Below are 16744 nucleotides of genomic sequence, written 5' to 3' on the forward strand. Positions count from 1 at the left end.
CAAAGACACTCCGATGCCTAAGTCAGCAAGGGTATAAGCAGGTCTAGAGAGTATTGGGACTTGGAGATACCTGAGGGGTATCAGGGTATTTATAGTGGTGAACCAATAACCACCGCTGAAGTAGTTCCACCTTGTAAGGTAGATAACCATTCCTTTATCTTAGGGAGGTTGAGATATGGCTTCTAGAAGTGGGTAGAGAGATTTTAGGGGCAGTTACTCATTTGAATGAGTGATTATCTGCCAGCTAATCTTCGTTCCCGACTTCTTTAGAGTTAGTCGTGATAGGAACCGACTTCATAGGGAGGAGGTCGGTACAAGGCAAAGCTCAACCTTTTTGGGTTGGGCCTTTTGTTGGGACCTGGCCCTTATCGTTGGAGCAGGGTATGAACAGTGCCCCTACTCGAGCCCAATTTCCTTTAAGATTTGGATTCGAGTATTCTACTCGGGGTCGTAACCGACTTGTGAGGGAACCGACGTGATTCGTCTGCAACCGACGTGAATTTCCGTGACTTTTGATTTTTACAGTTACATCTAATCAAACGTCGCGTCCGTTAGGGGTGTGCGTAGGTATTAATTACCTTGGTAACGGTGCATTCATTAATGACCGCTTCCATTTTTACCCTTATACCCCTAACGTGCTTATAAATGCTTCCCTCTTCCTTCGTTGTTTCGTTTCTTCGATTTTTCAAAAAAAATTTCCTTTCATCTGTTCGTGGAATACTTTCGTATCTGTTCGTGGGGTACTCTTCGTTGAAGACTTTCATCTTCCTCTACTTCTTTTCAGGCAAAGGTTGGTTCTTTCTTCCCCTTTTATTAAGTGCTTCTGCATGCCTTTTATTTTCTTTGGAGAGGGAGAGGGTGACGTCGTAGGTTGTTTAGATTTCATGCCCCTTAGGGACTCTCATTTTTTATTCTTTTTTCTTTTCCCTTTGTAGGTTTACATCGTACCCTAGGGAAAAAATGTCTTCTGTAGAAGTTCTTGCTCAGTGGGTTGATGTTACGGTCTTGGCTGAGGAACCCTTGGTCGATGCCGAGTTCATCACCAACCTTCGCACTCATCACCATATTTGTACTTCTGAGGAGGATGAGCCGAAGTATGAATTGGTGGTCCCGGGTCTGGAAGATCGGGTTAGTTTTGGGAGGGATACTGAGGAGGCTCCTCATTTTTTCTATATGTATGAAAGCATGATTACCCGTTTGGGTGTTTTTCTTCCATTTTCTGATTTTGAAATAGCTGTTTTGCGCCACGCCTTAGATTTTCTGACCTCTTTGAGGATTTTCTTCTATCTTTTCCATATGACCAAGCCCTTCAGTGGGTTAAATAACAAGCAACAATGGGTGTCTTTCCGAGCCATACAAGGTCGGAGAGTTTTCACCCTTTTTGATGAATCCTTCCATGACTTTAAAAATTATTTTTTCAAAGTTCAAGGTGTAGAGGGTCACCACCCCTTTTTTCTGGATGAAAATTCTGTTCCTCGCTTTCCTCTGTATTGGTTGGAGGCCTCTCCCTGCGAGAAATATGGTTTGGATGACTTGGATGAGGTGGAGGCAGCCATTGTGGGGTTCCTCCGAGAAGTGTGAGGGAGGGCCCCATATCTGGATACCAAAAAATTTCTCCAGGGGTCGCTGGCCTTTGTCCAGGCACAATTAGGTAGCCTTTATCTTTTATACTTTGTTTCCGACTTATATCTTGTTTTTCCGACTTGTCTGAATTTTTTGGCTAATAATTGCTTTTACAGAGATGGCGAAGAAGAATTCCAGCGAATCTTACCAGAGAGTCCAGGAAGCCAGGGCAAGATCTCGCGCCAGGGCCGGCGGTGCCAGGGTAACTAGCTCCTCTCTTCCTCCTCCTCCTCCTCAAACTTTGGGAACCCCTTCTTGGCCTATTGTTATTTCCTCTTCGGCTTCTTCTCAGCCGCCCCCTCCCCCCCGACCTTCTCCTGAGCCAGAGAAGAAGAAGCGCAAGACTTTAGAGTCTTCCTCTTCTTTTGAAGGCGAGGCTAAGGTGGATGCACCTGCATTTGTCTGGAAACACATCTATCCCCATACTCGTATAGGTATGGATGATGTTTCTATCCGAAACCACCTCACTATTCTGGCTCAGGAGAGTGTCAGGGCGGCAGCGGTGTGTACCAAGTTTCTTGATATTTTTTAGAAGACTCCTCTTAGCTCTCTGGGTTCAACTTCGAGGGTTGAAGAGTTGGAGGAAAGGCTTCTCATATATCAGAAACATGAGAAGGAGTTGAAGGAGGAGGTCGCTAAATTGAGGAAGGAGAAGGATGACCTTCGGGAGGAGGGGAGCAAGTTACAAGCCCAATACAATATGGAGGAGGGCTTGAGGAAGAAGGCGCAGGAGAGTTATTCAAGCTTGTTCAAGGATCTCGTGGAGGTGAGGAAGGACTTGTTGAATTCTCGGACTGCTTATGCCGAGTTGGAGGACTCTATTGCTGAGGGAGCCGAGGAGGCTTGGAGGATTTTCAAGGAGCAAGTCGGAGTCATCGCTCCTGACTTGAATCTCTCTCCTTTGGACCCTGACAAAATTGTTATTAATGGGGCCATTGTGTCTCCTCCCCGACCTGTATCTGAGTCCGAGTTGAAGACTCGGGGCCAGAGAATCATAGAGTCTCCTCCCCGTCCAGATAATGCTCCGAGTTCTTCCGAGACTCCCGAGACTTCTCTTCCAACTCCTGTAGGTGCCTCTCTCCCTGGTCCTGATGGCGCTCCGACTCCTCTTCCTGATTCTGGTGGTGATTCTACTACTCCCGATGGTGATAGTTAGAAATTTGGTTGGCTATATGGGGGCCCGGCCTGTGGGTCCCCCCTTTTTTAAACTCTTTTATGTTTATGGTGGTGGTGACTTAACTTTTTCTCTGGCCTTAAGGTCATAAACAAAATATTTATAAATACCCTTTTTTTGGATAAGGGTTTTATGTTTAACAAGGAAATACCCTTTTTTTTTTGGATAAGGGTTTAAGTTACCTTTTGTGTGTATGCTTTTCTGTTTTTGTTTGGTACTTTAGAAAGTTTCTCCGACCTTTTGAAAAACCTTTTCTTTGGCTTGTCTGTCTTTATGATCTTGACAGTATTTTGTCCTTAGGTTTTTTTGATCTCTCTTTTCCACTATTCCTTTATACTCAACTTTGTGGTTTATTGAGCTTTTATGTCTTAGGTTATTTTTGCGATCCGTTTTTCTTCTACTCGGTTTTCGAAGTACGGGTCGAAGTGTTTCCGAGTTTTTCTACTCGGGTTTTCATTTCGACTTATGAGTCGGAGTGTTTCCGAGTTTCTCACGATCAACTTATATAACCTCTTTACACCGATTTGTACCTCGTCGTTTTATCCTGACGACCATTTAGGTCGGTTCATGGGATTTTCACGTTTTGTCGAGCTTAAGTCGACGCGTTTCATAGAAAAGAAAATAAACGAGAAGAAATTTTTATGAGAGATAAATAAAAAAGATCTTTATTTATTGGGAAAGGTACTTTTTACTGCTACTAAGGGTTTTTTGCCAGTCTATTTCCCTTAGCCCCTACTATGATGCCTCGTTAAAAACCCTTCTCCAGAAAAAACCCTTTGATTTTGGGAAAAATCATGAAGTTGGGAAAAGAGTACATCAGGGAGTAGAGTTCGCTTTTAACTGTAGTACCTTTTCATATTACAAGCATGCCACGACTTTGGTAACTCGGTGCCGTTTAAGTAGGTCACTTTATAATAACCTTTTCCTAAGGCCTCATTGACTTTGTATGGTCCCTTCTAATTAGCAGCGAGCTTTCCTTCCCCCGATTTATTGACTCCAATGTCGTTTCTGATCAGGATTAAGTCATTTGGGGTGAATGTTCTTCAAATGACTTTTTTGTTGTATCTTCTAGTCATCCTTTGCTTCAACGCTGCTTCTCTTATCTGGGCTTGCTCTCGAACTTCGGGGAGCAGGTCGAGCTCCTCTTTGTGCCCCTGTATGTTCCCGATCTCGTCATGGAGAGTCACCCTTGGGCTTTGTTCATCAATTTCTATTGGTATCATGGCTTCTACGCCATAGACTAGTCGGAAGGGCGTTTCTCCAGTGGCGGATTGGGGGGTTGTTCTATAAGCCCATAGCACTTGTGGGAGCTCCTCAGCCCAGGATCCTTTTGCATCTTGTAATCTTTTCTTCAGCCCTGTCAGTATGACTTTATTGGCTGCCTCGGCCTGTCCATTGGCTTGCGGGTGTTCTACCGAGGTGAACTGGTGTTTGATTTTCATACTGGCTACTAGGCTTCAAAAGGTAGAGTCGGTGAATTGGGTTCCATTATCTGTAGTAATGGAATAAGGTATCCCATATCTTGTGATGATATTTTTGTAGAGGAACCTCCGACTTCTTTGAGCGGTGATGGTGGCCAATGGTTCTGCTTCTATCTATTTTGTGAAGTAATCTATTCCCACGATCAGGTATTTGACTTGTCTTGGCGCTTGGGGAAAAAGGACCTAACAAATCCATTCCCCATTTTGCAAAGGGCCATGGAGAAGTGATACTGATAAGCTCTTCCGGGGGAGCCACATGGAAATTTGCATGCATCTGACATGGTTGACACTTTTTCACAAATTCTGTGGCATCTTTCTGCAAGTTCGGCCAGTAGAATCCAGCTCGGATCACTTTCCTGGCTAGTGACCTTGCTCCAAGATGATTTCCGCAGATCCCACTGTGAACTTCCTCTAACACCTCGGTGGTCCTTGAGGTCGGTACGCATTTTAACAATGGCGTTGATATCCCCATTCTATAGAGAATATTTCTCACCAAAGTGTAATGTTGTGCTTCCCTCCGGATTTTCTTGGCCTCTTTTTCCTCTTTGGGAAGGATGTCGAATTTCATGTATTCGACCAAGGGGTTCATCCATCCGAGGTTTAAACCGGCTACCTCAAGGACCTCTTGTTTGGCTTCTACTTTTACCACGGAGGGTTCCTGGAGAGTTTCCTGGATCAGGCTTTTGTTATTCCCTCCTGGCTTGGTACTTGCTAGCTTGGATAGGGCGTCTGCTCTGCTATTAAGATCCCGAGTTATGTGTTTGACCTCAGTTTCTGCAAAGCGCCCAAGGTGTTCCAGAGTTTTTTCCAAGTACCTCTTCATATTTGGGTCCTTTGCCTGATACTCTCCACTTATCTGGGAGGTCACCACTTGTGAGTCGCTGTATATCATCACCTTTGTAGTACCGACTTCTTCTGCCAGCTTCAATCCAGCAATCAGGGCTTCATACTCTGCCTGATTATTTGAAGCTGGGAATTCAAATTTGAGGAAAACCTCTATTTGGGTTCCTCTTTCATCCGCTAATATTATGCCTGCACCGCTTCCTGTCTTATTTGAGGATCCATCTACATAGAGTTCCCATGTAGTTGGTTTTTACTCTTAGTTTCCTGCGTATTCTGCGATGAAGTCGGTGAGACACTGGGCTTTAATCGCCGTCTGAGTTTCATACCTCAAGTCGAACTCAGAGAGCTCTATTGCCCATTGAACCATTCTCCCTGCGACATCGGTTTTTTGGAGGATTTGCTTCATGGGTTGGTTCGTGCGGATTCTTACTGTATGAGCTTGAAAGTAGGGTCGTAGCCTTCGTGAGGCCACTACTAAGGAGTAGGCGAACTTCTCTAGTTTGTAGTATCTTAGCTCGGGTCCTTGTAGGACTTTGCTGATGAAATACACTGGATGCTGGCCGACCTCGTCTTCTCTTATCAGGGCTGACGCGACAGCCTTGTCTGCTACAGATAAATATAGGACGAGGTCTTCTCCAGCTACATGTCGGGTTAGAATGGGAGGTTGGCTCAAGAATCTTTTGAACTCCTGGAATGCCTCCTCGCATTCAGGAGTCCATTCGAATTGACATCCCTTTCTCAATAAGGAGAACAACGGAAGGGATTTTAATGCTGATCCTGCCAAGAATCTGGAGAGGGCTGCAAGTCGGCCGTTTAGCTGCTGGACCTCTCTTAAACAGGTCGGACTTTTCATTTCAAGGATAGCTCTACATTTATCGGGATTGGCTTCAAGCCCTCTTTGTGTCAGCATGAACCCTAGAAATTTTCCCGCCTCTACCGCGAAGGCACACTTTGCGGGATTTAATCTCATCCCGTGTAACCTTATGGTGTCGAAGACTCGCGAGAGGTCTAACAAGAGGTCGACTTCTTTCTTGGTTTTCACCAGCATGTCATCGACGTATACTTCCATTAAGCTCCCAAGGTGGGGGGCAAACACTTTATTCATCAGCCTTTGGTATGTGGCCCCTCCATTTTTTAATCCAAATGGCATGACCACATAGCAAAAATTTGCTCTGGGCGTGATGAAGGATGTCTTTTCCTGGTCTGGCTCATACATCGGGGTTATACCCCGAGTAGGCATCCATGAACGACAAGTATTGATACCCCGAGCTGGAGTCTACTAGGGTATCAATACTTGGTAGCGGATAAGGGTCCTTGGGACATGCCTTATTTAAGTCGGTATAGTCGACGCACATTCTCTATTTGCCATTTTGTTTTTTGACTAGCACTACATTGGCTAGCCATGTTGGGTACTTGACTTCTCTGATGAAGCCGGCTTCTAGGAGCGCCTGTACTTGTTCTTCTACTACCAGGGCTCGTTCTGGCCCGAGCTTGCGTCTTCTTTGTTGTACAGGTCGGGACCCCAGGTAGACCGAGAGCTTGTGGGACATGAGCTCGGGGTCTATCCCAGGCATATCGGAGGCCTTCCAGGCAAAGAGGTCGGAATTGTCTCTTAGGAGCTTAGTCAATCCTTGTTTTAGGGTTTCCCCTAGGTTGACTCCTATGTGAGTATTTTTTCCTTCCTCTTTACCGACCTGTATCTCCTCGGTTTTTCCTCCCGGTTGTGGTCGCAGCTCTTCTCTAGCCCTTGCGCCACCGAGCTCTATTGTGTGAACTTTTCTGCCTTTTTCTCTCAGGTTTAGGCTTTCATTGTAGCATTTCCTTGCCAATTTCTGATCTCCCCTTACCGTTGCTATCCCCGCTGAGGTCAGGAATTTCATACAAAGGTGGGGAGTGGATACCACCGCTCCGAGTCGATTAAGGGTAGCTCTGCCGATTAAAGCATTATATGCTGACCCTACATCGATGACTATGAAGTCTATACTCAAAGTTTTGGATTTTTTCCCTTTTCCAAAGGTAGTGTGTAAGGGTAGAAATCCTAGTGGTTTTATTGGCGTGTCGCCTAATCCGTATAAGGTGTCGGGGTAAGCTCTTAATTCTTTCTCATCCAACCCTAGTTTGTCAAAAGCGGGCTTAAAAAGGATGTCCACTGAGCTTCCTTGGTCTACTAGGGTTCAGTGGAGATGGGCATTTGCTAGGATCATAGTTATTACCACTGGATCATCGTGTCCATGGATTATTCATTGCCCATCTTCTTTTGTGAATGAAATGGTAGGGAAGTCGCGTGATTCTCCTCAGACCTGGTAGACTCTCTTGAGATGCCTTTTACGAGAGAATTTGGTGAGTCCCTGATGAGCGGATAATTTGTACGCTTTTTGGCATTGTTTTTAGTATGTTTTTAGTATGATCTAGTTAGTTTTTAGCATATTTTTATTAGTTTTTAGTTAAAATTCACTTTTCTGGACTTTACTATGAGTTTGTGTGTTTTTCTGTGATTTCAGATATTTTCTGGCTGAAATTGAGGGACCTGAGCAAAAATCTGATTCAGAGACTAAAAAGGACTGTAGATGCTGTTGGATTCTGACCTCCCTGCACTCGAAGTGGATTTTCTGGAGCTACAGAAGCCCAATTGGCGCGCTCTTAACGGCGTTGGAAAGTAGACATCCTGGGCTTTCCAGCAATATATGATAGTCCATACTTTGCCCAAGATTTGATGGCCCAAACCGGCGTTCAAAGTCACCCTCAGAATTCCCAGCGTTAAACGCCGGAACTGGCACCAAAATAGGAGTTAAACGCCCAAACTGGCATAAAAGCTGGCGTTTAACTCCAAGAGGAGTCTCTACACGAAAATGCTTCATTGCTCAGCCCAAGCACACACCAAGTGGGCCCGGAAGTGGATTTTTATGTCATTTACTCATCTCTGTAAACCTTAGGCTACTAGTTTTCTATAAGTAGGACCTTTTACTATTGTATTTTCATCGGGGTAGTTATCTTTGTTCTGATGCTATCTTAGATCATTGGGGAGGCTGGCCATTCGGCCATGCCTAGACCTTGTTCTTATGTATTTTCAACGGTGGAGTTTCTGCACACCATAGATTAAGGTGTGGAGCTCTGCTGTACCTCGAGTATTAATGCAATTACTATTGTTCTTCTATTCAATTCCGCTTGTTCTTGTTCTAAGATATCACTTGTTCTTCAACTTGATGAATGTGATGATCCGTGACACTCATCATCATTCTCACCTATGAACGTGTGACTGACAACCACCTCCGTTCTACCTTCGATTGGGTGAATATCTCTTGGATTCCTGATACACGATGCATGGTTGATCGCCTGACAACCGAGTGCTCGCCTGACAACCGAGCCAGCCATTCCGTGAGATCAGAGTCTTCGTGGTATAGGCTAGAACTGATGGCGGCATTCAAGAGAATCCGGAAGGTCTAACCTTGTCTGTGGTATTCTGAGTAGGATTCAATGACTGAATGACTGTGACGTGCTTCAAACTCCTGAGGGCGGGGCGTTAGTGACAGACGCAAAAGAATCACTGGATTCTATTCCGGCCTGATCGAGAACCGACAGATGGATAGCCGTGCCGTGACAGGGTGCGTTGAACATTTCCACTGAGAGGATGGGAGGTAGCCACTGACAACGGTGAAACCCTTGCATAAGCTTGCCATGGAAAGGAGTAAGAAGGATTGGATGAAGACAGTAGGAAAGCAGAGAGACGGAAGGGACAAGCATCTTCATACGCTTATCTGAAATTCCTACCAATGAATTACATAAGTATCTCTATCTTTATCTTTATGTTTCATTCGTATATCACCATTCATATCCATTTGAGTCTGCCTGACTAAGATTTACAAGGTGACCATAGCTTGCTTCATACCAACAATCTCTGTGGGATCGACCCTTACTCGCGTAAGGTTTATTACTTGGACGACCCAGTACACTTGCTGGTTAGTTGTGCGAAGTTGTAGTGATCACAATTTCGTCCACCAGTCCCCCTCCCGCAAACCCTCCTGAGATCATATGGATATGTCTCTCTGGAGTCTGCGGTGGTGGGTCTCTTCTATCCATATCGTCTCGCTTTCTCTTCCCATGACTGTCCGACCTTTCTAAGAGATATCTGTCAAGCCGACCTTCTTTAGCCAGCTTTTCTATCACATTTTTGAGGTCGTAACAGTCATTTGTGGAGTGACCATATATTTTATGGTACTCACAGTAGTCGCTGCAGCTCCCCCCTTTTTTATTTTTAATGGTTCTGGGAGGTGGCAGCCTTTCAGTATTGCAAATTTCTCTGTATACATCCACTATAGAAACCTTTAGAGGAGTATAAGAGTGATATTTCCTTGGTCTATCGAGACCGAGTTCTTCCTTTTTCTTGGTTTCCCTCTCCCTTTCTTTTGTTGAGGGGAGGTGCCCAGGTCGCCAACTCAGATCTCTCAGCTTAGCATTTTCCTCCATGTTGATGTACTTTTCAGCTCTTTCCTGCACATCACTTAAGGAGATGGGGTGTCTTTTGGATATGGACTGTGAGAAGGGACCTTCTCTAAGCCCATTGACTAACCCCATTATGACTGCCTCGGTGGGCAGGTCTTGGATCTCTAAACATGCTTTGCTGAACCTTTCCATATAGGCTCGTAAGGATTCTCCGATCTCCTGCTTTATTCCCAGAAGGCTCGGCGCATGTTTCACTTTGTCTTTCTGGATAGAGAACCTCATCAAAAACGTTCTTGAGAGGTCTTTAAAACTGGTGACCGACCTCGGAGGGAGGCTGTCGAACCACTTCATCGCCGCTTTCGATAAGGTCGTCGGGAAAGCTTTGCATCGCGTAGCGTCGGAAGCATCAGCCAGGTACATCCGACTTTTGAAATTGCTTAAGTGATGCTTCGAATCCGTGATTCCGTCATAGAGGTCCATATCGGGGCTTTTGAAGTTCCTTGGAACTTTTGCCCTCATTATGTCTTCGCTGAAAGGATCCTCCCCTCCTAAGGGCGGTTCTTCTCGTTCGTCATGGGAGTTCCGACCTTTGAGGAAGGATTCTAACTTCAAGAGTTTCCTTTCTAACTCTTTTCGTCGTTCCATCTCCTCTTTTAGGTTCTTCTCAGTCTCCCTTTGTCGCTCCCGTTCTTGTTCTAACTGTTCCAGGCGACTTTGGTGGACGTGGACTAATCCCATGAGTTCAGTTGCATGGGATGGTCCATCTTTCTCCGAATTCGCGCCCTTCTGAAGAATTCACCTTCGGATTTTTGACTCCGGAGGTACCTTCTCTGTGCTGATCGTTGGTTCCCTGGTGAAGGGTCAAGTCTGCGTCATTGTTTCCGGTGTCCAGATTCTCTTATTCAGAATCTGACTCTACATGACCCTCTTCGGGGGATCTGTCCACCATCACTGGTTGATCTCTCGGGTCCCCGGCAACGGCGCCAATGTTCCGGGCTTACCTAGAACCGGACGGTGGTTGGGCTTATTTGTGAGGCCCACGCGTTGGAGGAGTGTGGTCTCCGACTTGGTTTACGTCTGGGAGCCGCCTCCGAGTTGTGTATGTGAAAGAATGGGGGGTGGTACCTGCAAAGACACTCCGATACCTAAGTCAGCAAGGGTAGAAGCAGGTCTAGAGATTATTGGGACTTGGAGATACCTGAGGGGTGTCAGGGTATTTATAGTGGTGAACCAATAACCACCGCTGAAGTAGTTCCACCTTGTAAGGTAGATAACCATTCCTTTATCTTAGGGAGGTTGAGATATGGCTTCTGGAAGTGGGTAGAGAGATTTTAGGGGCAGTTACTCATTTGAATAAGTGATTATCTGGCAGCTAATCTTCGTTCCCGACTTCTTTAGAGTTAGTCGTGATAGGAACCGACTTCATAAGGAGGAGGTCGGTACAAGGCGAAGCTCAACCTTTTTGGGTTGGGCCTTTTGTTGGGACCTGACCCTTATCGTTAGGTCAGGGTATGAACAGATAGTAACTAATTTTAATATATAAATAATATTTTTATTTAAAATATATAAAAATAAATAATCAATTATTTTTAAAAATTCCGATTATTATGTTTGGTGTAGAAAAGTTTTTTTGTTAAAGATTAAAAATAAAATAATTAATCCATTCAGTCATTCACGAATTAGCAATATGCACACAAAAATAGTGAAAAACAAAAGCTACAAGGAGATAAGTCAACATTCATTAGAATCCGAATACAAATCGTATCTTATTTATTTATAAAGGGTCGTTGCAGAAAATAACTACTACTACTAATATTAAATGTCCACTTTCATTAAAGAAGTACTTTGCAAGAACTTAGTTAACTCAAATTAAGATTTAATAAAGGCAATATCAATGAAGGATTATGCGATACATTATTTGTTTTGGTTACATTATTATGCGAAACATTATTGGAAAAAATAAATGAAAAAAAAAAGAAGGGGAGAAAATGGTAGATGCTGTGATGATGAGGATGATTTTTGAAACAGTACATATAATACATAGAAACTAGAAAGAATAAATGAAAATGGCTTTTTCACATTGGAGAAGGAGAACAAAGAAAAACAAGTATATGGAATTCGAGGATCAATGGTGGCCAATTTTTTTTAGTAAAGTACTAACTCGGTCCTGTTCTGCTAACGTATTTGTTCTGTTATTTTTACAGCCAAAATTTGATAGAAATTGCTAACTTGTGAGGTTCAAAAATGAATAAGAACCTAATTGTTTCTAAATTTAAATTGGTTAGAGATTTATTATCTGTTTTTATTATTTTTTAAACAATATTTTTTAATTATTTTTTATTATTTATCCTTATAATAATATATTATAGGATTATTATTATTATTATATTAACTGAATTTTAATATTTATTATTTATATATTTAAAAATTATATTTAAAAATTATTTATTTAGTTTCATAATAAATAATATTTTTAAATTTAAATAATTTATTAATTAGTTTATACTTATTTATTAAAAAATATTAATATAATGAATAAAAAAATTAAAAAATATTATTAAAGAATAATAAAAAACAAATAAATTCTTAATCAATTTAAATTTAGAGACAATTAGATTCTTATCCATTTTTGAACCTCACACGAGTCATTTCTATCAAATTTTTGCATGAAAATGGCAAAAAAAATTGCATTGACAGAGGAAATACAAAATTAAATACTTAAATAAAATGTATTTTTTATTAAAGATTGTCTTGTCATTCAGAAATTAGATTGATACTTTATTTTTTTTTGGCATCCTTTGCTTCAATCGAAGCCCTAACTTTTGCCTACCTCGTTCTTCGCCCCACCAACCTACCTTTTTGTTGTTTTTAATTTTTTATCCCTAATCTATATTACTTAATAAATATATATATATATATATATATATATATATAAAAGTTCTAACAACAAAAAAATATTTATTAATTTATATAAAGTTAAATTCTTAATAATATTAAATATGTAAAAAGGTTATAAATATTTTATATTTATAATACTAAAGATTATTCGGAGTGCATTTGTGAGTTACATCTAATTATTACTTTTATAGTTTTATTGAACAAGTTTATTATGCTCAATTGTTCAAAGTTCAAACTACAATATTAATCTCCCAACTCAAGCTTCATGGTTGGCCCCACTGAGAAATAAGACTAATCCTGAAAGTAATATCTGCGAATTTGATGTTTAGATACTTGAAAAGTGAAAAATTAATTCATCTAAACAACTTACTTTACCAATCCTTCCAAAAAAAGAAATAAGAATATTTTTTATTATCATAAAATTTATAGAAATATAAAAATTTCTTAACTAGTTAAATCACATCTAATCATATCTGCACACACCCAAAAGATTGTTTCAGTAACATGGTGATTCTTTAAAGAATTCCTATAACTTTCTAATTCTGAGACTAAAAACTATAATTAAAGAGCTCAAAACAGAGTTATAGAATTCAAACATTTCATAAAAAGGAAAAAGGGATTTATTATTATTATTATTATTATTATTATTATTATTATTTTGGTAAAAGGAGTTATAATCTTATTTCATATATACATAAACTTTTTTGGCATTATTATAATTTTATATTTATAAAAGGATTTATAATTAAACTTTAATTTGTAAAAAGAAAAATAAATGGACACGAAAAGTTGAAAAACCCTCAATAGGAGAGGACATAAATACAACCGCGGCAATGATTTCGACCTCCCTCAACTTAGGCCTAATTTATTAAACAATTTAAATAAACTCTTTTAAAAAAAAGTGTAAAGTATAAATTTTTTTATTAATAGCAGTTTATAAATAAATTATTTTATATCTAAATTTTTAATTATAAAAATATTTATTTTAAAATTGTAGCATTTGAATAAATAATTCAAAAAATACATATTAAAATAATAATAATAATAAATACTTTTTAATATTAAATGTTGATTTTATATAACCTAATCACTAAGATTGTTTAGAAAATTAATTTTTTATTTATTCTCTTATTAATTCTATTTTGTAGACAATTTGTTCTTCCTATGTAATATCATTAGAAACTGGTTTTTCTAATTCATTTTTCCCGATAACAGTGTTCTTGTATGTAGTAAATAGTAATAACATTTTAATTCACAATAATTTTGATGGGCTGACGGCAATGCCAAAAAAATTATTGTATAGTTAGTATTTACTGTTTTATTGCGTATGATATAGTAGGTAAAAATAAAAAATAAATATAAAATGTGTGTCAATGTATATTATGTTGCTATTTTTTTATTTTTTATTTTTACTTCTATTAAAATTCTATCCTCTTTTATTAGGGTTAAGAACTTACTATAACTAATTGTAAAAATAATAACAGCTATATAAAAATAAAATTAAAACTGAAATTTTATGCCACACACAATGTTAAATATAAATTTAATAATAAAAATAAAGTAGTAAAATGATTAAAAAAATGGAAGAAATATATGCATTAAATGATTCAGATAGAATATTATTTTAAAATGATAGTGAATGATCAATATTTTCAACAGATAAATTATAGTGGAAGGCCAATATTTTTAGCAGATGAAAATTTGAATGAAAAAAGTGATAGAAAGCCAATACTAATTTCGTATTTTTTTTTATATAAAAACATAGAATAACTTATAGAAGAGAAATCATGTATTTTTATTTATTTTAAAAAATTATGAATTAATTTTTCGAAAAGTTAATTCAAAAAATCAGAAAAAGTAGCTTTTACGCAAATGAATTTACCCTTGGACCAAAGGAACTTAGTTATTTAACAATGTCATCTAATCCAAAATGCCACTCCCCGTTCACTTGACTTTTCTCATTGTTAAATTGAAAATTGTCCAAGCAAGTACAAATGATCAATGTGATGAAATTTGTTTCTTAATTGAAGAGGAACAGAGCCATGTAGATGTAATAATAACTAAAGAATTTAGTTAGAAACACATATTAATGTTATCAATTAAAAAAATTAAAATTTTAATACATGTATTATTTGTTTATTAAAATAAAAAATATAAAGAATTTTCCTAACAATAATGGAAACATGTGTTTTTAACTAAAAACATAATTAAAACACGTTTAAATATATAGATTTTTTTTCTCAAAATTTGAAATGTACTAATTATAGAAGAAAAACATTCTGGCCAAACATTTTTCCAAGAATATATAATTCTCAAGACTTCATTAAATAAGGACCAAAAGAGAAAAGACACGAGTAAATGCAAAATTTCCGCTTTGAATATACACGCTTAGGAAAAGAATTATCCACGAGTTTGTTGCGTATTTTCTCGCGAGCTTCCTCCATCCCAAGGGAAAAAAACAGAGACTACTACACGATCTAGAAAACTTCCTCAGGAAGAAAAATAACTGGTCAAATTCATCTCTTCTAAATAAGAAATTCAATTTACAATTTTTATTTTCTAGAAAAGAAATTTACAATATTTGAACTACAACAATACCTATTCATCAATTTATCAATCAACAACAAAGCTATAGCCGCCACGGAGATACTCAAATTGAAATCAAAATCATTAGTCTAAGCAAAGAAATTGATTTTCTATTTTCCGTTGGATTAAAGTGATAAGTACCTAGATATTAGGATTATTTTTCATAACAACTCAACAATATCAAGGAACAAAATGAGATGACATCTCATAACATATGTATGTTGTGATTGATGATTATAAATTTATAACAAAACTAATTAATCCATTGGATTACAAAAAAACAAAGAGAGAAATAACATTTCTTCTTTTAGACATTGCATAGGAGGAGGAAGAGTAATTAATAATAATGTACAGAAAGAGAAAAAAAAAAGAAAGGAAAAAAAAAAGAGAAGGTGAAATTCTGAACCCACCTTTCCTCTTTGTTGTTGAGGTTTTGTTGTTATTTTTGTTGGTTGTTGATGATTCACTGTCCCCAAGCGCCCCAAATCCTTTCTCCAATGAAACTCACGAACCTTCTCACTGAACCCTTTTCATCCTCTTCAACCCTCTCACCATCTTCATCACTATCGTTGCTACTATTTTCCACCGCCACCACCACCGATTCCAAATCGGTTGACGATGACGACTCAGTACTCTCAGAACTCGGCACTGACTCGCTCCGATTCAACAACTCGCCTGACTGTTGCATCTTATTGCTATTGGAGCCTCTTTTGTTCCTCTTGTCTTTCCTTCCTCCATTGTTGTGGTGCTTTTTTCCTCCTTTGTGAGCTAACCACTCCTCAAACGCATCGATGATCTCGTGTATGAGCTGGCGATTCGGCGAAGCGTCCCATCTCACCCAGTAACTCATGTAGCAACGGAAGCAGTTACAGCTGAAGACTGGAGCATGGTCACCGCCGCCTGAGGCGGAGCTGCTCCTTGAAGTGGTGGTGGTGGTGCGGCGGGGGTTGTTGGAGGAGGATGAGCAGGAAATGAGGTATGCGAGGACTTCCCTGTCTTCTGGCGTGAGGGCGGCGGTGAGGGTGAGGATGGTGGCCGGAAGGAAGGAGAGTTGGTCGGAGATGATTGGCGGTGACGGGTGAACAGTTCCTTTTCGGTAAAGCTTCTTCATGGTTGATGACTTTGGAAGTTGAGAGAGAGAGAGAAAGCGTTTGGTTTGGTGTGGTCTTCTTATCTAACACTCAAATGGAAGAAAAGAAAGAGAAGAAAAAAGGAGAGAGAGGCTTTCAGCTTTCAAGAGTTGATGAGGTTTTATGCCGAGAACACAAAAAAACCCTCCTCTTACCTAGTCTAAACGTCATTACCGAGAAATCATTAAGTCTAATTTTTTTTAAATTTACATGCTAAATAAGAGTTTTATTTGCATGTGAAATAGAGTTTTAAGTGTATTGAATGGACAGAATGAGGTTTAAATTTTTTATATTTATTTGACTAAATTGACTATTGGATCCATGTAAATTTGTTTACTATAAAAGTATAGGTAGACAATAAAAATACTAAAAAATGAATAATGAATATATTGGATGTTTATTTTACTAGGTGTGTAGATAGTTATTCTAATATTAAGATGCAGATGATTATTCTAATATTAAGATTTAAGTAGATAATTTAAAGGTATAATATATTTTGATTAGATTAGTGGTTATTCATGTTATTCAAAAAAAATTATTGAACATAACCATTGTTTATTTAGTTATTA

At 39.1% G+C, this 16744-nt stretch overlaps 1 protein-coding gene across 1 annotated transcript; it reads right to left on the reverse strand.

Annotated features, from left to right (window-relative positions):
- Positions 1 to 15225: 15225 nt before the first annotated feature.
- On the reverse strand, positions 15226 to 16512 carry LOC112795969 (uncharacterized). The gene has a single exon (XM_025838196.3). It carries the CDS (start codon positions 16154 to 16156, stop codon positions 15509 to 15511), a length of 648 nt encoding a protein of 215 aa, XP_025693981.1. The 5' UTR covers positions 16157 to 16512; the 3' UTR covers positions 15226 to 15508.
- Between the last annotated feature and the right edge of the window lie 232 nt (positions 16513 to 16744).

Source organism: Arachis hypogaea, chromosome 4, assembly GCF_003086295.3.
Source record: "Arachis hypogaea cultivar Tifrunner chromosome 4, arahy.Tifrunner.gnm2.J5K5, whole genome shotgun sequence".
NCBI classification, from domain to species: domain Eukaryota; kingdom Viridiplantae; phylum Streptophyta; class Magnoliopsida; order Fabales; family Fabaceae; genus Arachis; species Arachis hypogaea.